Below are 27,224 nucleotides of genomic sequence, written 5' to 3' on the forward strand. Positions count from 1 at the left end.
GAGACACCCACTTGGAAACACTTCTGTCATTCCATCTCTGCTGTCCCTGCTCTGTGCCCTCCCAAACTCACCCAGCTCCACCCTCCCAAGTGGTGTGGGGCTCAGTGAGAGACTCAGGAGGCCTTGGCACTGAGCAAGCACCATTCAGCAGTAACTAAAATTTCATTCCTGCATTATCAACACTGTTCTGGTCACAAATCTAAACCATGGCAGCCACAGAGAAACGAGCTCTGCAGCAAGCAGCTCCTGTGTGCTCCCTCTCTGGTGCACCCAGCTCTGTAACTTGTATTCTTTCTTTGACACACATATAAATAAAGGCACATATAAAAGGATAATAATTTCTTTTTCAAACCATAACTCATAATCCTGCATTGTTCTAACTGAAAAGTCTCCACAGAAGACCTTAAGGTAATTGGCCCTGAAAGAACATGCAGAATTCCTGACTACATTCCTTAGAAATTCTCTTTAGCTAAAGCCTTAAGATCCACCATAAATTAGGGAAATGCTTAAAAATATTCTTTACAATTCTAAAATGCCTCCAGGCTTGTTTGCTAGTGTTTGCTGAACACTTTAAAATGCAACTGCTGCCAGTTACTGACAATGCACAGAACAGGAAAAGATTCTTCATCTCTCTTGCACTTACAGTCTTTACCAAAATTTCACTGTAGATTCCAAGAGAACGCATTTACCACTACATTTAATTTTGTAAGCACTAGAAATAAAAAATTGTTCTGATTCAGTAAATATTAAAGCATAACACATATGTCAGATTAGAGACAAAGTCACCTCATGGGAGACTGCCAGGTTGCATGAAACAAAGTGTTGCAAAGAGGGAAAAGGGAAGTGGTTTTAATGAAAATAGAAGCAAAAAAATCACTGATTTCACCATGAACCTTCATCAATGACTTACTTGCAGTTCTGAGATTTAAATGCATTTCACAGGTGCTTGAAGCTCAATCTCAAGCTATAAAGCTAATTTCAGACATGATTAAGTCAAAACAATGCCATTTATATCCAAAAGTTGTTTGCTGGAGAGGAATCTTAAAACCAAACCTAAGCATCTCACTGAGATGCCCAACAGTGACTGTCTAGTCATAAAAATAAACACACAAACACTACCCAAAACAGAGATTTTAACAACCTGCTGGCTACCTGCAGAACCCAGCAGTGAGGCAGCAGCTGAAGAAAACAGAATTTGAACACAAGGATCTGATGCTTCCCATGCTCCCACTTGCTAAACAAGGTGAGGCAAAACAGCAGAGCAGAGCTGTAATATCAAAATACCCTTTCCTTTGACAAAGAAAATGCATTCTTCAAAAATTCTGTAACAACTTCAAAGATCACTTCACAGAATGAATTTTCACCTCATGAAACAGAACAACTACAACTACAGCTGTTTTTTCTCACCTGTCCTTTGTGTCTGTTCTATTTCTGGTGACTTTCACAGAATAAATGCAACAGAAAAATATCAAAGTTAAGTTTCCAAAATGTTTTGAACACTAGTCTGAAACCAGGTTTCTCTATTGGGATGGAAAAGCCAGGAGAAATAGGGACAAGACATTGGTGTTATTAATATTGCAATGTGATTCTGCTACTAAAGGCTGAAGCTTTCTCCTCCAGCAGGTCCAACCATCCATTTTCTTAGAAAGAGGCTAAAAACTGCAGGGAATGAATTGCTGACTAGAAAACTACATTCATTTTAGGGTTCAAGTGTAATCCCAGCTGAAACAATTTGGTAAATCACCAAACCAAGTGTCTGTATCTAGATCACACTGAATAAAGGCATCCTAAACAATAACGCAGCCATAAGTGAACCTTTAATTTGCCTTCAGGTTACAAAGTATTTTCTGCTGCATGTCAAATACAGCCTTGAAACAAGATTTCACTTTAGCTGGAAATTTTATTTTAGCTGGAAAATGAACGTGTGTTACACTCCAGAGAAATCTGTCGTGGCTCTTGAGGACAAATCACAAAGTGTGGTCTTGGTTGCTGCTGTGTTCCCCTCCTTTGATCCTTTTTCCTCCTTCACATGAGTTATCTCAATAGAAGATTTTCAGGATCAGTGTTTGGTTAAAAAAATCAGATAATAATCCATGGATTCCTTTGTCAAGGAAGGAAAAAGCTACGAGTAGTGGCCACACATTTGTGTTGTGGTTACAAAGCCCAGTGTTACAGCTAATGGCACATGCTTAACATATTCTAAAATCTGTGTTTTCCCTGAGCAGCAGTTGTATTGCCAGAGGCAGGCCAGGGTATGGACTCTCTGCAACAGAAGCAGCTGGTTCTTTTTTTGCTATCCCAACTATTCTACAATATTTCTTAGCAATATGATGTCTCTAGAAGGCCCAGCATGTTCTGATAGCACTGCTGGATTTAAACTTACCCCAAGGGGCTTTTCTCCTTATCTCAGAAAAGCATCAGAATTCACTGCAAGCGCAATCTGTAGGTAACTGTGACCCAAACATCTCACAGAGAATCTCCAGTTTACCTTCCCTGAAATAAACTGTTGCAGAAATGCCACTTCTGTTGAACTAATGCCAATCTATTTTTTTTTTTTAATGCTTGTGTTTTAAATTCTCAGCAATTCTTCAGCTGTTCTGCATAATGTTCTCACTCACACAAAGAGGAGCTACAACCCATATTTTCAGTAGGCTTCAATGAGTCTTGTACATGTCAGCAACAGCTGCTATGGACAGCAACTGTTGAATTCAAAACCAAACTTCATTTATGTGGTACACACAGAGGAAGTATTTCTCCATCTTGCTGTACAATTGTGTTTCACTTTATAAAGGATGCAGTAACAAAACTGGTTACTTTGCATTTTAGCCTTATGAGATTATAACTTCAATTTTTGCCCTATCATGCTTTCACCATTTATCTTAAGAAATACATTTCAAATTCAAATGTTCCAATATTTCTTTTTATCCCCTTGGATCAATCCCTCCTGAACTGCTGAAGTCTAAACCAATGAGACAAATAGCTCATAACACACATGGAAAGACTGCCCTGTGCAAACTGAAAAGCCTCAGCAGTATCAAAGATTTTATGAAATCAAGATATATGCTGTAATGATTTCATTTACTAGGAAATGATCCAAGAAGCCACAGTGAAAAACTCCTAAAATGACAACTTGCCTTAATCCAAAGTCTGAAAAGTTTGAACATATGTATCAGGAAACTATGAGGAAAAATCAGCACATATTCACATATTAAAGAAATTAAAGCTTTCCTAATGTAATTAATTATGATGCTTTCTCAGAATAAATGCCTCAAATTATGGAGAAGCTTCATATAATAACCTACTGCTCATTAAAAATTGAGGGACTAAAAAGTCAATTCAACATTCTCTCAAATGAGGAAAACAACAAACCACCCAGATGAAAATTTCAGTGTTCCAAAATTTCAGAAGTCTGATAAAGAAATTACAGTCTCCAAGTGAAATATAGTAAAAAGCAATCTGTTTTCCCCAGACCTTGCTGAAAGCAAAAAAAGAAACTATACCCTACAACATCAGCATTTGTTTCAGAAGCTACAAGGGTTTTTTATGAAAGGAACCAGATGAAATTTGAAATTTATTCTGTATAATTAAAATAATTATAGAATAATCAAAAAGTGGTTGGAAGAGACCCTGCAAGGTCATGTAGTCCAACCCCCTGCAATGAGCAGAGACACCTCCAGCTGGATCAGGTCACTCAGAAGTCAGCATTCATCTTTAATGCCCTTTGGTTTAAGTTTATGAAAAATAGGAGAAAAGTTCAATTTGCCACTGACTTGTACTAAATATTTGAAAGAGATTAATCATCATCAATAATTTACTTCCTAATCAGCTCTGGCTTTCTACAGACTTGGGTTCTACATCATCATCAATACTCACAGGGTCTTGACAGCTGAGAACCTCCAGGATGCTATTAAGTAATTCAACACTGAACTTCCTATCCTGGACCTGGAGCTGCTGATCCTCCTTCTGTTCCAGCAATTCCTTCAGCATTTTTGTAATCACAGGAAGCAGAATGTCCCTGCATTCTGAAAGAAAGCAAATTATCTTAACAGCAAATATAAATGAGCTACTATGTGCAAAGAAACACTCCCCCAAACACTGAAACACAAGATGATTTAACAGCCACAGTCTCAACGTGGAATTGTTGGTTTTCCAAACATGCCTCAGGATTATTTCAAAATTGGCTGGTATTTTCATAAGTCAAATGTTTTCACATATCAAAAGCAAAAGCTCCTGATAAAAATAATTTCCTTTACTTAAATTCTGAAAGCTGTTCAGCTTATATCAAACACTTTGGGAAAAATTACTCACTTACATACAAAGCATCTTGACATTAATTGTGTTTAAGTAATGACAGGATTTTAATGTAAGCAAATTACTGTGTTTATTAACTTGTTTCTGAAAATAAGACTCAAACAGCAGAATAGAACTACCTGCATAATTTTTGAAATATATCCTCTAAAGGTACATAACAAATGCAAAGAAAATACTCTAATGAAAGGCCTATCAAGGCTGTGGTAGTGCATGTGCATACATTCACCCTTATTTAAATGTAAGGAAGCTGGCACAAATATGAACTTACATTCCAATCTTACATGTACATTGACTATTTTAAGAGAGAGATGCTTATAGGAAATGTCAGGAGTACAAGATACACAAATTTGAAATAACTTTAATGACAGCAATATCTATCCAGGAATGAAAAATACATAGTTTTTTAAAAGAATGACTTAGAGCACCTGGACACACAGTGCACTCCCTGATAAACAAGTGCAGGGTGAAACTTGGTGAGACTTTATCTAATGTGGTTTACAATAAGCCAGGGGCTCAGAAACCCTTCAGAATAAGGGGGTTAGTACAGGAAGACAGAAGGGAAAGAAAGACAGACAGAAGGGAAAGAAAGACAGAAAGACAGAAAGAAAGACAGAAAGAAAGGAAGGAAAGACAGACAGACAGAAGACAAGGCAAGGTAAAAGAAAGAAGGGGAGAAAGAAAGAGAGAAAGAGAGAAAGAGAGAAAGAGAGAAAGAAAGAGAGAAAGAGAGAAAGAGAGAAAGAGAGAAAGAGAGAAAGAGAGAAAGAGAGAAAGAGAGAAAGAGAGAGAAAGAAAGAAAGAGAGAAAGAGAGAAAGAGAGAAAGAGAGAAAGAGAGAAAGAGAGAAAGAGAGAAAGAGAGAGGAAGACAGAAAGGAAGAAAAGAATGGAAAGCATTTTGAATTTTGCATATGAGGTAACAGAAGCAATCCACACAGATTATTCTTATTTGAAGTAACAGCTCCAAGCCACATGAAGCCAAGAGCTTTTAATCATGTCTAAAGAACAGAATAATTTCTTGCCTCAGAAAGTATCTCTACTCTTGGTAACTATTTCTATAATACTTATGCCAAGCTACAAGACAAATCTAACCAATAACTAAATTACAAACTCACCAGTGAGACAGCAGTTACAGAACACAAAACCTGTTTGAACAGCAGTGTGAAAATGGATTTCACACAGCCTGCAGCTCCTTTGTGTGCCCAGCTCTGCACAGACACTGCCTGCCCTTCTGCAGGCCACAGACACCCTCTGCAGCAGGAGCCAAAGGGCTGCAGGCACAAACTCAGGGTCAGCCCAGACCAACACTCCCAAAGCACCTCTGTGCTCATGGGCACACACAACACCTCCCTCCAGAAGGCAGCACTGGCAGCTCCATGGCCACCAGCTGCAGGCAGCAAGGTGTCCTGTATCAGAGGAGATGGTATCAAACTCATTACTCCAGTGACAGATGGGACAAACCCATTTCTTGCCATTTTAATCCCTAACACTTGCACAGCACCTGGAGTGAGGCATAAAAACTGTTTCACATATATTTAACCTGTATGGAAATATCAAGTAAAATTTCTCTTTTCTGGCCTCCACTCTGCTCCATCCCTGTGTTCCTTTCCAGATTCTCTGACTGTGTGCAGGATATGCTGAAGGAATGATTCAGCACCAGCTAAACCTCACATTTCTCTATAGCATTGTGGATCCCATACACCAAAACTCACCTTCACCCCTCTCTCTACCTTACAGCAGAGTTCCACCCATGGCAACACCTCAAGTTCTCTGCTCTGCTCACCTCAATCTGCTCTGGATAACTGACAATTTGAATTTGAATTCACAACTTACTCTAACAATCTGCAATAGACACAGTAAAAGCTACAACTCACACAACATGAAGATGAATATATTTAAGCAAGCACATTCAACCTTTAACTAATCTGCAATGACACATAGATATACAGATTCCAAATCAACAGCATGTGAGAAATTCAGCTGGTGACTCCCCATAACTACCATTCTTAAAAATAATTCCTTGAAAACACTTTCACTTCAAAAAGCATCAGTAGGGAGTGCTATGCTAACAGGCTGTTCAGAACAGTCACATCACATTATGTGACATCTCAGCCACTTTTCACCTCTCAAAGAAGATGGAAGGTTTTTGCACATTCCAGTTTCATATCTGCCAGGATAAACATACTTACTGCTCTCACTCCTTCACAATAATTTCCAGCTCAATTTTAAGCCATTAGATGTCCCTTTGAACTGTCTGACAGTTAGCAAATACAAAAATTCCTTTGGGGTAGCTTTCAAAGTTACCAGGAGCAACTGGATAATAAAAACCTATACCTAATGAGCTTTATTTCAAAAGCAAAGTAAGAGACTAAACTGAGCAGAGTCATTGATCAAGAGGAATCCTGTCTTCTAGATAAAGTACATTTTTAATTTGTCCTCATATAGAAAATAAAACCCTAGGATTCAAGGTAGATGGTATGGGTATATTAATCACCAAATTACATCTGACTTCACATATCAGTGATACCCATTTGATCAATAATCAGGAAGCACAGATGAGATCATAACTAACAAGTTGCATCAGACAACTTAAAGAAGAGTGGAAGCAAATTATATTGAATTTAAAAATCTTCCACACCAGCCTTCAGGGATCACTTAAAGCTCCCTACCAGAATGCAAAATGCCTGCTGCTGTCTACAACTCACTTAAAAACCACACATGTATATTTTGGTGAAAGAATCAAGTCTTTGACACAATTTGTCTTCCATATAGAGCCATTCCATACTCTTTAAACATGGAGAAATGAGGCTTCTTGCATAGACCAAATTTTCTTATTGCACTGCTGAGGCAGAAGGTACAATGTGTTTCCTCCAGTTTTTAGAGCTAATTACTCTGCAAGCTCCAGTAATCCTAGTTGTACTTGGCAACATAAATTAAGATTGGATCCATATTTGATACATACAGAATCTCTTAAAAGGACTTAACATATGCAGCTTATCAATTATTTACAGGGCATTTTCAGATGTGAACAATGTTGTAGTGTCAAGCTACATGGAAATTCAAAGGTTGTTTAACTATTCTTAGCTATATTATTTCCTTTACAGAAAAATCACACTTGCCATTGACACTAATATGAAAAAATCAATAGATTTTAGTAATAAAAATTATCTTTTTTGGTGTTAATTAGATTGGTTAATATTAATGCTTTATGTCTATATTTTTTGACTGGCTGCTAGATAAACTCAGCTTGTTGATTATACAGGAGAATTACTTAATTTTGTAATGCACTTCTAGGACATTGTTCATAAATAGAAGAAGAGAAAAAAAAAAAAATAAGGTTTTAGAAGACCCTACCAGTTAAAATAATCCCATATGAGGATGAACTTCCAAGATACTCTGAAAAACACTTGCAATCAAAGCAACTGAAAAATACTAGTATTTGTAGCCTTATCTCAGCCTGAGCCTGCAGGTAGACTAAAGTAAACATAAACCTGTCTGTGTGTATTTATATCTTTGAAAACCCAGCTAGAACAATTTAGCTAGAACATTACACAAAATATATGAAATCCTTGTACTATCTTGGGACAAAGAAAAGTTTATTGAGCCAGTATGTAAATTTCTGATTATAATACTAGGGTATCATTGCATTAGTTATGTAAGGAAAATGAGCCAAGCTGGGGGGCTCAGCCAGGGGGAAGGAGGCTCAGGGGGACCCTCTTCCTCTACAACTCCCTGAGAGGAGGGTGCAGAGGGGATGTTGCTGTCTCAAGTAGCAGAAACTGCCTCAGGTGTTGTCCAGGCAGAGGATGAGTGATGGAGTCACCACCCCTGGGGAGATTGAAAAGATGTGTGGATGTGGGGACATGGTTTAGTGGCAGACTTGGCAGGGCTGGGTTTGCAGCTGGACTCATTCTTAAGGGTCTTTTCCAACCCAAACAAATCTCTAAGTCTGTGATGAAGCAATTCACATTCTCACACCTTCTTCCACACCTCAAGAAAGCTCAAGACAGACATGGGAGAGACATGGAGGGGGCAGAAGCTTATTTAAATACTAGCTGCTTTCTTTTCTGCTTGATAAATACTGTAAGAACATTGCCAGCATAATCTATCCTTCTTTAATGTTCAAAAGCATGAAAAAGCCCAACTGTTCTGACTGTTTTTATTCTAGTTGCCCCAAACTTTATTTGAACACATAAAACATCAACATACAGTTGAGCATCTTGCATTTTCTTCATCAAGGTCTGTCAAAAGATTTAGTATTATGCATATTCATCAATCCCAAATTCCAGCACACTTCTTGGAGAGGTTCTCTGGCAGCACCTTCCTGAATAAGGACAGGTAGATTCATTGCCATCCAAGATGAAGCAGTTATATGTTTTCTATTCTGGGTTTGGTTGAGTCTTTTAACCCTTCTATTCACCTTATTCCCTTTGGAAGATACCTAACGATTTCTTACGTGCCAGGTAAATTAAATTCAAACTCTTAAGTCATTAATGCAATCATGTCATTAAAAAAGACATTTGGGTCTCCTTCAGCAAAAATCACAGACGGGTTTCATTCTTGACTGCCTCATATGTGCAGCCAAAATGGTAATAAAGATTTAACACCACTTTTGTCTCCCTTAGGAAACACTACTCTTGATTCCCTGGCAGGCCTGTAGTCATATCCATCTGTTAGGATGGCTTCATGCCCACTTAAAAACTGGCATGCCAATTTAATAAGGACATAGGTGTCATCTGAATACAGATTTAGAACAAAGCCTTAAAAATAAAGCCAGTGAACAACACTCTTTCAATGAGGTGAGACTTCTGATGGCAGCCAGTGCTCAATTAAAGCATTGTGCTTCTTCACAAAGGACATCTGTTCACAACTGCAGCAATCTTCCTGTTAAAAGTCTTCCCTCTTTGTTATTTGCAATTTAACTCTTTGCCTTACCAGAAAGCCCCAAAGTAATTATTTTTAAATGGTATATCTTTCATTCATTGTTAAATCTAAATTAAAATTTCACAGCTTAGATAAGAGCCACAGAAAGCAAAGTACCTTAGGTCACCTACAGATTCTGGCAGCACTGCAAGATGCAAATTCTCTTTGTCTGCTGGGCTCTAAGAGGAAGATGAAGGAAGGAGGAAAAGGGTTTCTGTGAGGCCAGCACAGCACAGTGCTGGCAGCTGAGGTGAGGCAGGACACAGAGCAGGTCCAGCACTGACCCCAGGAGCAGCTGCAGGAGCTCCACGTCCCAGGGTGTGTGCAAAGATGGGCAATGCCAGCCAGTCCAGGCAGCCAGAACCTCCAGCACAGCCCTGCCAGCACTTGGTGCCTTTTCCACATCAGTGCTGGCAGTCTGCAGCACAGCCTCGTCAGCACATCCTCCCTGCCACAGTCACAGCTTTAAGGCCCCTTCCAACCCAGGCCATTCCATGATTTTGAGAATTTTGACAAATTCCAGCTCTCACCTTTCCTTATTTCACTTTAGTGACCCCCAATATGTGTCATCATCAACTGTTTTACTATGTTTTTGATCTCTCTTTTCTATTTGAAGTAACTGTAAACCACGTTCTACACATATGTCTAGAAGTTAATTGTTAAAACTAGCTCATCTAGCTTGACTGCCCTCCAAATAACAAGATTTTTTTACAAAATGTAACTACAAAAATGCCATAAAGGGGCAAGTCTAACAAAAAGTTATCAGCTGCAATATCAAGCATGTCTCTTACTCATCCATAAACACAAATAATGGCTTTAATCTACATATGTTCATCACAAAAGTATGCAGATAAATACCAACAGATATGTTTATGCCATACTCATCTATACCAAAACATTGCAGCAACAGAACCTACAAAAGATGAATATTTGAAATTTATGACTTGAAGTGATGTTTTAGAGGTAATGTACCCCTAAAACCCCCCCCAGTAAATAAAAAAGTTAAATTCAAAATTCAAGACTGAATCTACAGGATAGACTGGGTTTCTATACAGAACATTTTTAAAGGATTATATGAACAGTGACTAATTTCAATTTTTCCCAGTAGCCAAAAACAGCAGGCACATGCATTAACAATCTCCAAGTTCAAGAATTTTAAAAATGTTGAGAAGTTGTGTTGAACACAGGGAAAGGGGGGAATAAAAATCACAGAAAACCCCCCACAAAACCCTAAAAATTTAGGCTTACGAACTCTCATCAGTAGGAAGCAGATACTAAAATAATAACAGTAAAAATCAATATTCAGTCCTATAATAATTAAACTGAAAGATGATTAATCAGAAATTACTCCTACTTCTGCTTTTTTCTTTTTTAAAAATATTTTTCTTAATAATCCTGAAGGGAAAAGCAATACAATATATCAACATATACTAGCAAGAACACTCAATTTGTGAAATGAAGAATTTCACAGGTAAAACTCAGTGATGTACACGAGGGTTAGGGAATCAGTGTGATCATGGGTGTGTGCAAGAACTCTTGTTTAAACAGTAATAGAACAGAAAGAGCTCTTCAGTCAGAGAAAAAAAAAAAAAATTGCTCCAGTCTCAGCATTTCTTCTGGCATCTGGCAAATTAACCCCTGGTGCTAACATATGTCTCTGCTGGTGCTGTCCCAAATTCAGCAGGTGGTTTGCAGGTGCTGAGCAGGCAGCAGCCAAGGCTCAGAGCCCATCCCTGCCCTGCCACAGCTCTGCCCCTTGGGCTCAGCTCCTGCAGCACAGAGCAGGGGCCAAGGCACCACCACCAAACACACACATTTCGTCATGTGTGCCACCACTTTGTATTCATTTCACACCAAAAAAACCCCCCCAGTTCTCTCAACACTACTCATTTACAAGTTTCAGCATAATATCAGTAAATATTCCAGGTCCAGCTTAGAATAAACATCTAGTTCCAAATGCTATAAACTCAGCAACACTAACTGCAGTGAAAACTCCGTGTAATTTATGAACTTCTATATCTTAATTTGTTGTTTTCTCAGAAACAGAAAGATGGTGGAATTTTGGCAATAAGTTTCCTAAAAATAAACAAATGAAACAGTAACTCCTGAAAAGTAGTTTTACATAGAAATTAAGCAATTCTAGCAAAACTTTTTCACAACAGGGACAGAATAATCCATTACTTCCTCCTAAACAGAGTGACAGATATGACAGGAGACAGTTTCTTACATCATAAAAGAGACTCTAAAATCCCATTACAGGTGCTCATATGAGACAAGGCAACCATTTCTTTCACTTTGGTATTTTAAAATAATAAAATATCAAGTAATCTAAAAGCAAAGTGTCAAAAATTAAACAGATTTCTTGTCCTCTGACCAAAAAGGACTTAATATTTTCTAAAGACAAAACTGCATAAAAGTCTGCTCACACATTCCTAAGTGCCTTGGTGGAAGTGCACAAGCAGTGGAAAGCATCCATCATCCTCCACTCAGCCCCTCAAACACCTGCACCCCCATAACCCCTCCAAGTTACAGAGCAGGAACAAGAAATCAATGCCTCTACAAAAATCTGGCAATGTAATTTAAAGGCTTCTAAAAGTGCTTTAGTGCTGCAAGGTGCTTGAAGATCAATTACAGCAGAGGTGCACGGGACCATTTCCTATCTGATGAAAGCACTCTATGAGTCTACAGTGGAAATTTTGAATGTCTGGGAATACCTAGCAATAAATTCAGTTTACCCTCAAGGTTTCCAACTTCAGGTTCACATGTAACTTATTGAATAAAGGCAAATTTCACTGGCTTTAAATTTTTTTTTCCTAAAACACTTTCCCATGTTTTCACAAGTCTGCTTCTTTAGAAAATGCTGTGAATATCAATGGGTCAAAGAACAGAAATGCCAGTATATGCAATCCAATCGATTTATATAGATAATACCTCTGGGAATGGATGTAAATTAATTGAACAACTGCAATGAACCACCTGGAAAGAGACTGAAGTCTGGAGGAAAAATGGATAATCTGAAACGTACGCAAATTAATAGACTTCACTGTAATTAGCAGTGTAGTTAAATATATTCCATATTCATGGCAGAAAAAGTACTACCTGTTCCAGATAAATGTGAACTTTGGTTAATGATACTGTTGGCAATCTTACCTTAATTATCATGCTGCATCCTATTCTGAGATAGCCTACATGTGCTTTCTTTCTTGTAAATGACCTTCCAGCTCATTGAGTGCAGTAATGAATCAGGCAGTGTCTACACCCTACACACACTTGGTTCTCTACCTAATTAATTTTAAAATCAATTGTACTTAATGTAGAGCAAAAAAAGCACCTTTAGAATTTTCGATTTTAAGCCATGGTAATGTAAATGAAAAAAGATTTGTTTGCTATTTACCATGCAAATTATTACAACAGCACAGTACAGAAATGTTTTCATACCACTATAATATTATATATTATACAATAATATATATAATAGTAATGTAATAATATTGCATTATATGTTATATATTAATATAGATACTTAATTGTGTATTGGTCTTTTCACATTCTGCAGTGCCTGCACTTAAACATGATGTGGACTTCTCCCCCTATGGCAATTACAACATTAAGGCTGAAAACAAAATATAAATGCAAATAATCAAAAAATATAATTTAGATTAAAAAACACCTTGAAATTATTAAAAGGATTATTTTCTGCCATCAGTAATGTAGAGGCAGTTGGGTGAAAGGAGAGGTGTAAAGATCATTAGCAAACAGAGAAACTCCAACATTAAATACCCCAAAGGATACTTGGGTAACACCACTGAGGCAAGAGGAGCACTGTTAGCTGGCCACTCTGTGTTAGAGGAATGACAATTCCATGGAATCATCTCAGGAAATGGAAAATATATTTACAAGAGTCTATTTGGCCTTGACCAGGTTGCACCAAGGATGTTGTCAAGATATGCCTGCCACTCCAGTAAGAAATAAAAAAAAAAAAATAGCAAAGTTGTCATTTTCAGCCATTTAAAATTCTAAAATAATGGCAATTCTACATCCTACATTACCATCAAGGAGCAGTTTAACTCTGGCACTTCATCACACTACTGACATGCATAGTGTTTAAATGAATATTTTCTAGTTAGCAAAAATATTCTCTTGTTAGTACTACCATAACATAAATCATGATATTGCTAAAACAATATGTCATGATAAAGCTAAAACAAACAGGGTATATTTTAGTTTCATTTTAAAATGACAGCAACTTGATTTCTCTATTTTGAGCAAGTTCTTCTTCAGAGGACTTGTTTTAAACTAATACATGAAAAAAAAACCCAATCCATTTCCCCAGACTCCTCAAAAAAGAGCACAGCTAAGTATTATTATATAATTACATACCAAGTACTACTATATTGACTATCACAATAAAAACATTTTAAGGTAGATATTGCACATGTAATCCCTACAAGCCCATAAACACACAGTTAATTTTTACATATTATGTAGTGGGTGCACTTTGCCAATTATTTGTGCAAGTTTGGATCACAGTACCCAGATATACAGGATGCAGGTGAAAGAGCAGGGCTGGCAAATCAATCAGGATATGCTGCCTTCATGCTCTCAGCTGCTTGGTTCTGCTGTCAAGTGTCTGATGTTAGCAAAAAATAGAGGAGAGCTTCTGGCCAATACATTTTTTAAATCTACAAATTAAAGACTAAATGAATCCACTACCTGTCAGGGAAAAATTAAAATGTATTAATTATCTGGTCAGCACTATGCAAAACCCACCATTTATTGGTTTTATAAAAGGTCCCCAGAATTAGAAATCCTCCTAGCAAAATCTCTTATTCATTATTACTTTCAAAATACAGAAGCTGTGTCTTCTTTTTAGAATTCACAGTGCATCCTAAGGTAGACATAGTCCATGACAGACCATCTATTTATTTCAAGACATCAGACAAGCTGCATTTACAAGCAGCCAGCAATCTATTATTATTATTTATCTGCAAGTAGTAAAAGCTTTAGAGAGTATTTTGCATTAACAGACCTCAGCTAGAGGAAAGGCCTGTAAAACACATGAAACAAGCACCACACTAAGCAGACTATAATGAAAGCTTCTTGGGAATCCAAAACCCACTCTTTTCTCTTCTGGAACACACAGAGTTATGGAAGAAAGGAGCTGTAGGATGCACACTAGTGAATAAAACTGTGAAGAACATATCTTTTGTATGCTCAAGTGTTTTCCTCCTGAATCTTTATTAGGGTTTATTCTTTATTATACAAGCCTGGCATCTGCTGTCCTGTCCATCACTCCTGATCTGTGAACCAACAATAATTTTTCAGTGAGACAAGCTTCTTTAAAGAAAAAGTATTGGACCAAAAAAAAAGTTACTTAATTTCTCAGCATTAAACACAGGGTAGCTGACTGAACTCTACTAAGGTCAAGGGTTCAGGAGAGTGCCTTATTTATACCCAAGAGTCTTTCACTCTTGTGAGAGGATATTTTTCCTTCTGGTCTAAATTCTGCTCACCACAAGCACCACAGATGAACCTAAGCTTGGCCCTTCTGATTTTAGAAGCAGCAGCAGCAAAGGCAGCTCACACTGCAATGATGTATCAGACTGCTTGTAAAACAGAAACACAGCACAAACTGTCAATGTAGGACTAGAGCTGTTTGAAAATTAATTAGGATCTGCTCTTAATAGCTTGGATCAGTGTCTGGAGATACCTCAGCAGCAGCTACTTGTATTTCAGCAATTCAAAGCAAATGTGAATTTACACATAGATTTAAAAAAATCACAGCTGTTGACCATGAAACTATTAACATAAAGATAGGTGAAAATATTACCTAATTGAATCTAAACAATAAAACCACCTACATTATTTTCTTGACTCTTTTTTTTCCCCAGGAAATCTACGATGGTCTTAAAACACAACAGGCACAGCTATTTATTGTTAAAGCTTACAATATACAATTCAGTCTCAATGGAATACAACACAGGACTAAAAAGAAAGTGTAATTTTCATCTGTCCTGGCTAGTTAGAGCTGCATCACTCTCCTGGCAACTCAGAATGAGGTGAGCAGAGCAGTGCTGTCTCAATCTACTCACACACAGCACTATTTGCAACCCCCTGTTGTACTGTCAAGCTCCTGGAATCATTATCTCTAAGTTGTCAGAAACTGGAGCTCAGCTGAGGAGTCCATGTGCCTTTCAGGTTCTGAAGGTTATCTACACAAAAAGGTGGGGAGAGAGGAGCAACCATCCAGTCCACAAGAGAGGAGTCAGAACACTTGACACTGAGATGAAACTAATCATGTAAAACTCTGACAGGATTCCTTCAGCAAAAATTCACTGGTGCTAATAGGAAGGAAAACTGAGCACAGTGGTGATAAAGGCAATTCAGCATCATTAACACTCCTGGGAGCTGAGAGAGACACTAAGTTCTGACAGAGGTTGAGAAGGACTGTAATTCCTGTAAGTGGAAATGCTGCATTGCAGCTGAGCATACACAGCACAACCAGATTTTCCTTTTGTCCTCTTCCCAGGCAGAGGCCTTATATAACATCTGTGTTCACAAGGCTTCACTTCATGTTCCTGTTCCATTATAGACTTTAAAAAGGGGTGAAAGGATATACAGCTCACCCACCTAACCACTATAACATAAGAAAACCACACAAAAGTGCTCCTCTGAGCCCCACCTGTTCCTTGCTCTAGGCCAGCAATCACACTTAGCACAGCCCTTGCCATCCTGTGGAAAGATGAATCTCCTCCAGAGCTCAGGCTTCTGGCATTCACACCCTCAGTACTTGTTTGACTTGATTTCAAATGTGAATTGCACAACATGCAACCCACTGAAAATTTTCACACATTTATTTGAAGCCTTAGAGGCATTTTGTATTTACCTTGTTTTTTAAAAAGGTTGCTGCGCACGATTTCCTTCATGGACTGCACTTTCTGCTTCTGTAGTTTCTCTGGGGGAATGCAAGTGTAAAACTCATATAGCAGTTGGCTGCATGGAAAGGAAAAATCTCATAAATACCATACAGATGAATTCATCAGGTGTTAATAAAGGACAGAGAGAAAGAGCAAAAGATCACATATTTCTAAATATGTATCACTTTTTAAGACTTACATTTATTTATATACTGACCAGAATATTTATTTATATATTGACCAGAGACCAGTAACAAACATATCCAGGGACTTACCACTGTCTTGATTAGCCTAAACTGAGCTACAGGAATTATTTGCTGGCAACTAGGAAATGTTCAAGAGTGACTCACCTCAGTAATTTGGCATCAAAAACCATTTCAACATCGTGAAGAACTGATGGGATGTACTTCAAGGCAGCAACCTGCATTGACAGACAGATCATGTTAATCCTGTGTGCTTGTACATGGACAGCACAGAGCCCACCACTGAGACAGATACACACAAAACAAACTGATAAACTCAGACTTCTTTCCCCAGACTGAAATTTTACATCATATGTGAATAAATTTCACCACAGAGTTGCATATGCCAAGGATATGCAGAGGAACTTAACAAGTCCAGGCTTTGTGGATTATCTCCTTGCAGACCACCAGAAGTGTCATTATGATGAAAATAAGTAAACCAAGCACTGATCAAGGCAGGAGCTGTATCAGTTCCATCCCAGAAATGTGCCCTGCAGGAGGCAGAAGTCAGGGTCACCCACCCACCCCATGACACCTCTAGAACAGATGAAAAGGGGTGTCCTGTCCCTGACCAGCCACCTGCAGCCAAGCTGTGGGATTGTTTATCTCCTCCTATCAATTCCTGAGCTATATTTTGACAGCATAGTGGGATAATCAAACCTTACCCTGACATGGCTAAAAGACAAGTTACTTTTCTTACATGGACAAGAAAAATTCAGCAGACAACTTCAGGCTCAAAATCACCACTCATATTTAAGGCTAATATGCATTAAAACTAACTTGCTGTGGTTTACTTCACTGTGCAGCTTTAGGGTAAAAATTCCTACTAACATTTTGCTAAAAAAATTAGTTATGTGAAGTCTTCTATTATTGATCTATCTGATGAAAGCCTATCTAAGTTCAATATTTCTCTTACCCATGTAAAGCAAGCTCCTTGTTAAAAATAGTCTCTTTTTTGAGACTAGGAGGCTTAGAATTAAGACAATCAGAGCACAGCTGTCTTTGGCCTTCCTTTAGACCTTTGAAACACAATAAAGCTATAATTTTATTTGTATGAGCTTCCACTGCACTAGCCAATTAAAAAAACCCAAAAAACTCTTTATGTCTTGATTGAAAAAGAGAGCTTAGTCTGCAGCACAAGTGAATGCAGTGTCTCCTCAATGCTGGCTTATGATACCCTCAGATAAAGTCATTCTCCTGCAGATCTCATCCCACACATACACAAACCTAGAAAGGTCAAAGGAGTGTTTAAAAGCTGTTGCAACTCCAACAAAGAGATTGTATCTTCTACCAATCTTGGGAAATCCCTGGGCTATTTAAATCATCCATACAAACACCTGTGTGGGGCTGAAAGTGCCTCCAGCTTAAATTCAAACACGTGCTACTCCTCTCTTTTCAAGCAACAGAGACTGCACAGCAGCACCTGAATTTCATTTTAGAGCCATTCACAGGTACTGTGAAAGATGTTTGATAAAAGATAGAGCCACCAGTGGCCACGAAATACTTCAAGCAGTACTCCACTGACACCTGGACTATTGTGCTGTCTGACTTTCACATATTCCCTGTTCTGCACTTGCACAGGAGGGAAGTGGGAAGGATGGAGTTGCAACCTCTCTGCAGATCCACAGTGCCAGCTGAAGCACAATAATGAGTATATCCCCTGCACTATTTTAGACTCCCAAGTTTCATTTGCAATAATTGCTTCAAATGATGCACTATGGACACAACTGAGCACTGCCCCTAATGAAGTCATAAAAATCCCCTAGTCAGCAGTACAAGATGTTCTGCATTCTTCAAACCCTGAGAGATTAGTTTTTTAAGCAGGATACAGATAAACCCACAGCACTGCAGAAAATTATTTCTTACATATACAATGTACAGTTAAATTTATTTTAACCTTTACTCCTGACCAAGCTTATTTTTAGCCACCCTCTTTTTGCAGTATTGCATTATACATATTCATGACACTCGAGTACCCGTGAGATGAAAAGTACATTTGAAGAAATCACTGGTGCTCTGTTTCTTAATCTAATTTTACTTGCCATCAAGACAACTTTAGGAAGTTACTGTGCCATCCCCCTTTGTGCACCACTATCAGTACTTTTCTAGGCTTATTCTCTCATTAGAGAACCGTACAGAGATGCATGAAGTCCTTAGAATCTACTGCAGCAGCAGCAGGGTCAGTCAAAATTTCATGGGGAAGAATGAGAGAAAGGCAGCAGCTTCATATTCCATTATTTTTCATATTTTTCAGTGCCACAGACAATGTCTTGTTCCCATGTTTCAGTGACCTTGAGAACATGTCATCTAAGGTTTCTGCAAGCAGGCACAGCACAGGGAGCTGTGCTTTCTCCAATCAGTGCCTGGGGAGAGCTGGGGAGAGCTGACATTTGCAGCAGACAGGACCATCTGTGGGTCAAACGTGGTGTGTCAGCTGGGGAGCAGAGCAGCTGGAAAAGGAGCAGGGGCTTGATTTGTAAATTAAGGTTGAGAGCACAAGCTGGTCAATGAAAGGGCACACTCACAGACTACAAGTCAGAAGTCAACAGCAGGATGATCTAAAAAACATATAAACTGAAATTTAAAAATCATTCATTCAATTTTATTCCCCAGAAACAGAGGGTGATTTAAACAGGCACAAAACAAATCCACTAAAAATGATGTTTTTCTTCCCTGAGTGCTCAGACAGAGGATAGAAGGTACTGATACCTCACCCCTTCACCAAATTTTTTGCAGCTTCTGGAAACTGATTTCCAGGCTTCCAGATTTCAAGGATTTTCTCCCCCAGAAGTACAGAGTTCATGAAAAAAAAAAAAATCTCTAAAAATCTACAAAATTCACCAGCAATGGCTACAGAAGTAAAGTTTTGGTTTTTTTAAAAGGCTAATGTGGATCAATATGTACATTTCAAATTTGTCAACAACAAATTAACAATGCAGTCTTCAGCTGTCCCAAGCTTGTATGAAAAGTACTACAAAACAGAACCAGTTATCTGCCCTTCCCAAAGCCCAGGCAATACAGTAAGTCAAAGCCTCAATCCACTTCAGTCAGCTTTAGAACAAGGACTGAAAAAAAAAAAATTAACTTTTTGTAAACCTATACAACACTTAACAGATCAGGGAGTAAGATATCACTCAGTAGATAAAGTTAAATTGAAACAATAAAGTGCTTCTGGCACAGATGAGACTGTTCCATATAACACATCATTTTACAAAAAATCCTTTCTTGAGTGAATTAATTAATGCAAGTCTGAGTGTGATTTTATCAGTAAAAACAACTGGGAAATTACTACTGGCTAAAATACTGAGTTCCAAATTTAAAAAATATATAGCAGAGACCAGGAAACTTCAGGTTTCAAAATAACTCTTTAGATCATCTACAGTTGAACCTGATAGACCTGTAGACAACCAAGGATGAAAGAAGAGTTAAAAATTCCCATTCAAAGGCTCTCCAAACTAGTTCAAGTTTCAATATCCTGAGAAACCAAATTACTTTCACTTTCTTCAGGGCTCCTAAAACTTTCTTCTCTGATATCTTCAGACCATAATCTGCTTGAACACATTCAATTGATCCTACCAATCTATGTTCCACTTATCAAAGATAATTCCAAGTGTGACAGATTTAAGTCAATTTTAATATTCCGATTATTCCTGTATTTTTCCAACAGACTCTCTGAAGTTCCCTCTCTGGGTACACAAACTGTAACATCCATGGAGTCCCATATGTCTGTAGAATCACTGAATAACCACCTGTCCCTTACTCTGCAAAGTTAATTTGTACAACTACAACATCCATCACTGTCATCTCAAATTCCCCAAAGGAAATCAGTGTTGGATTTAGGCAGAGGCAGATTTATGAATTTCTTTCTACTACTTTCTCTTCCTTTTCAGCAGAAATTATCTCCATTTTCTGGCCTGTATCCACCTACCAGAGCAGGAGTCTCAAGTATCAGCACTGAAGCCTCCTCCAAACAGATACAGAAATGCTGTTTCTTGAGAAAACTGTGGGTGCCCATGGAGCTCATGATGAAGAGGAAGGGAGTGTTAATTTCATATTTTTTGCCCCCATTAAACTTATTTCCAGCAGCCAGCACTAAACTTCAGCTGGACAATGCTCATTCCATGCCTCTCCTATCAGAATTTTATGACATTATTACAGTAGTTTTTATTTACTGTATGTAAAGCAATCTCTTTGTAGGCTTCTCTCAGAGACACAGCTGTATGAGTCATCAGTATTTAGAGCAAAAGCAAAGTTATGATATAAACCAGCATTTCACATCTGCCATAAAAGGTTCCTGCAAAAAAGAAAACTTTCACTACCTTATGCAGATTTCGAGACCCCAAAATCCCACCAGTGCTTTGGGGTTAGGAACAAATAGGAGCCATTTTGCAGTCATTAAAAATAAAAAATTTTGATTTTCAGTATGGCATTGATCAAAGCATAACTGTTTAACAAGTAGTCTGTTTATGAAACACACTGATGTGCTCTTTAACATTAGCATAGCTTTCCTTTAGTCTTTCTCAGAGATGCTCAGCTCTGTTTTCAAGGTTCTGCTGTTTCATCAACCAAGATATTGTCCATGTTTGCTGAACAGGTACAGCACCAGGAACTGTCATTAAACATGGAAATCTGGAAATGAGGGTAAGCACAGCCACACTCCCCAGCCCATGGACTGCCACAGTGCCTCTGGCACCACCACCTGCTCTGGAACCCTCTCAGAGCCACCACTGCCCCCTGCACACCCAGAAACTGTTCAAGGAGGAAAAGTTTTCTATGAGCTTTCCTTGTCACTCTCAGGAAGAAGCTGCCCTGCTCATCAGAGTATCTGATTTATTTTTACATGATTTAGAATATTACTGTAACCATGGCATTATACAATTAACTTGAGATTTAATTTCTCAGCTCTTTTGCAGTTGCACATAAAACGCTCCATGCAAAGTGTCAGCTGATACAAATCTCAAGATCAGCCACCTGAGGTTTTATCCAACACAGGCTTTTTCACAGGCTTCCACTTATAATCTAAGTCATATCAAAAGGAATCAAAACACAAAACCAGAGGAGAATTCAAGCCCAATGCACACAATGAGTTTTTAATAAAAAATGTTTGAAGCATCAATAAGGCTACTGTCTAATAATTAATCTTCTACATTTTACAGGAAATCTTAATTGTTTTTCATCTTATTACAGAACCGCAAATTATTTGATATTAATGATTTTAGTAGCTCCTTGTTTTCTAGTTTTCTTTAAAACATTGGATTCTGAAGTGTTAGAATAACTAGATTGACATGTATGGCAAATCCTGATTCTATTTTCAGTTTAAACAATGTAACTCCCAAAGACTGAGACAATAAAATTTATTTTCCCAACTAAGACGGTGGAATCCCTGCTTAGCATTTTCTGTAGAAACTCAAGAATCAAACATTCAGGTCCCACTGGAGGTTTCATGTCATTAGATTGTTTGAAATATTCCAGCATCTGTGTCTTGGTTCTTTCCTTGACTACACTCACAAAATTTCTGCAAGTGTATCTTATCCTGACCTTTTCAAACTAGTCTCCAAATTTATCAGACAACCTACTCTTCCAATAGAGAGGAATCACAAAAGAGACATACTGGATAAATTTCCTGAGTGTCTTTTCCTCAGTTTAAAAAGAACAAAAATAAAACCCCCATGAACAAAAACCACATAGAAAACCAAATCCAACTGGTTTCCAAGCACACACCAACCTGCAATAAAATGGCAGTTTTGTGCTGGCTTTTCATCAGGTTGTTGATGGATTCAAAGAGTCTCCTCATTGATTCTTCAAACTCTGTTTGTTCTTTGCCTTCATATAATCTGTTGAGAGATGCATCAGGTTATCCTTTCAGAATCAGAAAGTTTCATCCTCCCAAATGCAACAGATTTAACATTAAATACATATTAAATAACATATTTCAGAAGTTGATCCAATATTATGTTCATAGATATTTCCCCAATGGGTTATAATGTATTGTGTAGGGATTCTTCAGTTTGAACACTGCAATAACAACTTTCAATTGTTTTAAAAGCCTCTAAAGCATGACACCTCCCAGATTGGAGCTTATATAAATCATTTTACTTTCAAAGTAAGTTATATGTTAAAAAAAAAAAAAAAAAAAAGGTTTTATTTTTCCCCCCTGCTACAACTGAGCTACTGTAGGGTATTTTCCACAAACTATGACAATTTTTGTCTTTTGCTGCTGTTGCCACTTTTTCCAAGAGCTATTTTTACTGGCCCCATTAACCAGTCTTCTTTTTGAAAAAAAGTCTCTATTTGACACTTGAAAGTTTAAAAGTGCATTTAAATTGAGCTCACCCCATTATTTTTCCATTCTCTGTCTTAAAGTTTGAATCCCTCAGATTATCTCTTCTGTATTGTTCATACTGGCTCTTAGCACTAAACACTGCCTACACAAACAGCAAAAACACTGGTAACATGTGAAATTAGTTATGTGAAACAGCTGTCAAGAGTTAAAGAAAAACAAGCTAAGAAAAAAGCCAAGATGACAAGAGAATCCTGAAATGTGAGTAGAATATTGTGAGCTAAGTGCTGCCTCTTCTGCTCCATCAGAAGAGAAAAATTCCTTTTTAAAGTCATGTATTGCAGTGTCATTTGCTTTTCTTTTCAATGTGAAATGTAAGACTGCCTACAATAATAATAATAATAATTGTCCAAATGAATTTAGAGTTTCAGACCTCTAGGTAAGTAGGAGTAGATATGTGTAGCTAATCACCTGAATATGCAACACATTGCAATACCCTACTTTATGACAGATTGTCCAATGAACACTTTTAGCTGCAAGATAACACAAGGGATTAAAATAAGGACCAAAGTTCTCCCTGAAACAAACCCCTTCTGCTTTCTGACCTTCATCCAGACAAGAAATTTTCCATAATCCTCTACACAATGCTTCCTTCCCCACAACACTAATATACCCTTCTGCCATGATACCTATGATAAAAATATAAGATAATGTTGTATTCTGTTCTACTGAGCACCATCTCCTTCCTTACAGAGCTTTACACCTTGTTTACCTGTATCCATCTACAAATAGTAAGTTCCTAGAGACAATAATATTTTTAAGTAGTATCCATCCATCCATCCATCCATCCATCCATCATCCATCCAATTCCTTCTGAATCTACTACTTCACCAAAACATCATAATCCAGTAAGTAAACTTAATTTAAAAAAACTATAAATCCACATGGATTTTTTTTTTTTTAATGGACAGTGGAATACCAGAGAAAAACTATATTAGAGCTCCCACTGAGCATAAGAGAGCTAGAACAGACCACCTTCCTGCTGTGGTGGATGCCAGCCACCAGCAGCACCCAGCAGTCACTGTCCCCACTGAGCCTGAGCTCTGCCCCTGCAACCTCCAGCCACAGAGCAGGGGGAACCAGAGCAGCTCCAGGGGAACCAGGACACAAGGAGAAAGGTGAAGCAGAGGAAATGGGTCTGGGGTGTATGGGGAGAGCACAGTTATCAGTGTGTAATTCTTCTCCTTCCACTTTTAATTTCCTTTGTTCTCCCCTCCTCCTGCTCCCCTAAACCTGAACACCAGCTGTAAATACCACTCCTCTGTTTGCCTGAGCTACACACACCCAGTCCATTGAGTCTTCCTTAGGAAGAGGTCCCAAACTCTGAATTCAGTGGGCCATGGTCACAAAAGGACACTGTCTGTGTCTGAGGGCTGAACACAGTTCCCAAGGACAAGTCTCCAGCCTCCAGCCATCTGTTGGGACGTTTGGCCACTCACTGGTCCCAGGCCAAGACACCTGACACAAAGAATAATCTCCCTTTGAAACCTGCTGCTGTTACTAAATCCATCTCTGCAACTTACACTGAGAATCAGAAAGCAGATTTTGAATATTACCTCTACAAAACATCTCAGCAATATCTGTATTTTAGAGCAGTTGCCAGTGTTTTATGTTTTATTTGTAAAAATAAAAAGAAAAGCTCTGTTCTACAACTAAATTTTTCTACTTCTCAGGTCTCCTATGTCTGATATTAGACAGCTAATTAAATTGCAATATCCGAGTACTTACTGGGAAAATAATGTCCTTGATCTAACAATGAACTTGAAAACATATTCCAGTGCTTTCAGAGTTCTGAGGATAGGTTCACATTGCTCCCCTCTGCTGGAAGTATCCAAGTATGTCTTCAGAACACTCATTAATTTCCTGAAGTTTAAAAACATTTTAAAAATAATTTTCATTATTATTTTTTAATTACCTTTTTAGCTTTTTTGGCAACTCTAAATATATGTTCATGCTTAGCTAAGCACATACAAGAAAGCAGACTGTGTGTATTTCTGGATTTATCTTACATAAATTCTGTCAGTATAAACAAATGAGGAACAAATTCTTAGCCGCACAAGCAAGAGAGAAATCTGAAATGCCAAAAGAGCAGCATGACTTTACACAGTCCTGGAAGCACCTTTACAGAAGTTGGTAACACACATGCACACAGTATCACAAAATATTCCTTCTGCCCACCTGCACTGAGCAGTGATTAAACACCACTGCATGCTCTAATTAACAGCATGCAAATATTACAATATTCCAGCACACAACAATATCTGCTTAAATTATTTATTTCATTCAAACACTTCCTTACTCTGTATCCAAAAGCAGCTTCTTGCTGAAGACACAGCCAGCTACAAAAGAGCAGAAGTTAATCTAAAGCTAAGTCCCTTAATTTGTAGTTATAGAATCATCTTAAGTGATTAAAGCAATACTAATGATGCAATATTAATCTTAATGTAGCCATTGGAACTAAGGTAAGGGTGGTTGGGGTTTTTTTCCCTACATCTCTACAAAACTGGAGACCTGCTGTCCCCTGCCCTAAACAAACAAAGCCAACTCTGTAACTAACAAACTCCCAACCCAGCTCACATTTCAGAACCAAAATGCTTCCAGCCTCTCAGCCTCCTGGCCATTACATCCATTGTGTGCTTCCATTTTCTCCTTTTTACAGCTTCTCTGAGTTGGAACAATATTATTATATTTATTGTATGAAGGGGTAGTGCAAGCTCAGCCCTCCCAGAGCTCTCTAAAAGCCAGGAGAAAGGATGACTCAACAGGAACTGAATAAACAGGTTACAGTTTGGCCAAGCAACCGTGTCATAACATGATTGTAATATTTTTGGGACACAGTATTTCCTTCCCAGCTAGGCCACACACACTTGTTTATTTCATAAATGATTCTGGAACCAGACTAAATCTTCCACAATGTGCATTGAATCAATAGTGCCAAGAAAACAAATGATGTGGGGAACAATCATAAACATTATTTGATTAGATCATCAGAAACTCCCAGCCAGGTAAATCTTAGAAATATTTTAGGCAGATAAGGCTGTCCTGAGAGGTTCTGTACCCTCCCTTTTCTTCTTTCACAGTGCCATAAAGCATTAAATTACATGTGCTTATTACTTATGGAGTGAGAGAGGAGTGAAGAAGAGCACATAGTCTGTGCTTGAGCTTTCTGAGCTCACTAATGCTCCCTTCAGCTTCACTGAGGTGTGAGAAAGGGCTGATTTTGCACTGCTGCCTTTCAACTCTAGGAAACTCATGGTCCAGTGCATGATTTTTGTGACATTTTGTGTTGAGCTAGAACTGATGCAAATTCAGCACAGACACTAGAAAATATCCCCAACTATTCCAAATCTTCAGCTCAGGGCTTCCATGTACCATTCATATTCCAAATTAAAGTTCTGCTTCAATCTGCCACTCCATTAAGCTGCCAGGATGAGACATCAGGTAGATTAAAACCCCACATCCATCCTGTCAGAGCACATTCCAGAGATCAGCACCAGCTGAAGATGGTACCTTCCTTCATAATACAGTCATTTTATCCTACCATCATCTGCAAAAGCCTATTCTAAATAAAGGATTAATCCAGTTTTTACTCTGAGTCCATGTCTTCCCATCTGGGTGTTATGTGGAAGCTCCAAAAGTTGAAAACAAACAAACAAATAAATAAAAAATTCACTACAAGTCCATCCATTGGCGTGACCATGTAACAAATACTAAAATTCCATTTCACAGCAGGACACATAACAAATGCCAAAATTCCAGTTCACTGCACTGAACCCCTCCTGATACAACATCAGACTAAAATGCATATGAAGACTTGACAGTTCCCAAATAATTCTTTTCCATTTGAGTTTGCTTGATATGAAAAAAAAATGTGGAAACCCATGCAAATGGGTTAAGGAGATCTTTGAGTCCTCACTTGAGGCATTTCAGCTTAAAGCCAGGGGTACAAGTGGAGAGGATTTTCAGCAAAGCATCTTTTGATAAATTTGACAGGATACAGGTGAAGTGCTCAGACACAGCAAAATCCAGGTGACAGAAAACAAATGCCAAAGAATAATTTAACCCCAAATCATTTGCTATGGGTTCATTAATTCAGCTTATAATCAAATGTGTCTCAGAGGCAGATAAGCACACTGCAGCATCAAAACAACAGTCACCATAAATTACATCAGAAAAGTCACAAGCAGGATTTACTTCTTTTACATGATGGTGGAGGTTTGGGGAAAAAGAGAAAGAAGAGAAAACAAACTTACTTGTATGCCAAGGTTGCACTGAAGTGCTGTTGGATGTATGCTTCCAAAACTGTGTTAAAGTGCTGAAACTTACGGTCTGCAATGAGCCCTATGATATAGATCTGAACAGACACGGACACAATTAGCCACAGTCACACTGCAACCTGAAATATTGACTTGCTAAAAATATTTCTGGTCATTCACTACTTAAGCTTTTAAAGAAATTTGATTTTTGGTCAATGAGTAATATTCCTCATTTCT

The 27,224-nt window shown here is 38.1% G+C and overlaps 1 protein-coding gene across 1 annotated transcript in view; it reads right to left on the minus strand.

Annotated features, from left to right (window-relative positions):
• Positions 1-27,224, minus strand: part of DOCK2 (dedicator of cytokinesis 2) — a 150,968-nt gene that overhangs the window by 96,277 nt on the left and 27,467 nt on the right. Inside the window, exons 21-26 of the mRNA XM_056502223.1 lie at positions 26,985-27,085; positions 24,460-24,594; positions 22,117-22,225; positions 16,500-16,570; positions 16,119-16,225; positions 3,874-4,022 (exon numbers count right to left, since the gene is read on the minus strand). Of these exons, the coding sequence (XP_056358198.1) occupies positions 3,874-4,022; positions 16,119-16,225; positions 16,500-16,570; positions 22,117-22,225; positions 24,460-24,594; positions 26,985-27,085 (672 nt within the window). The remainder of the gene's footprint in view (positions 1-3,873; positions 4,023-16,118; positions 16,226-16,499; positions 16,571-22,116; positions 22,226-24,459; positions 24,595-26,984; positions 27,086-27,224) is intronic.

The sequence above is a fragment of the Oenanthe melanoleuca genome, chromosome 13, assembly GCF_029582105.1.
Source record: "Oenanthe melanoleuca isolate GR-GAL-2019-014 chromosome 13, OMel1.0, whole genome shotgun sequence".
NCBI classification, from domain to species: Eukaryota; Metazoa; Chordata; class Aves; order Passeriformes; family Muscicapidae; genus Oenanthe; species Oenanthe melanoleuca.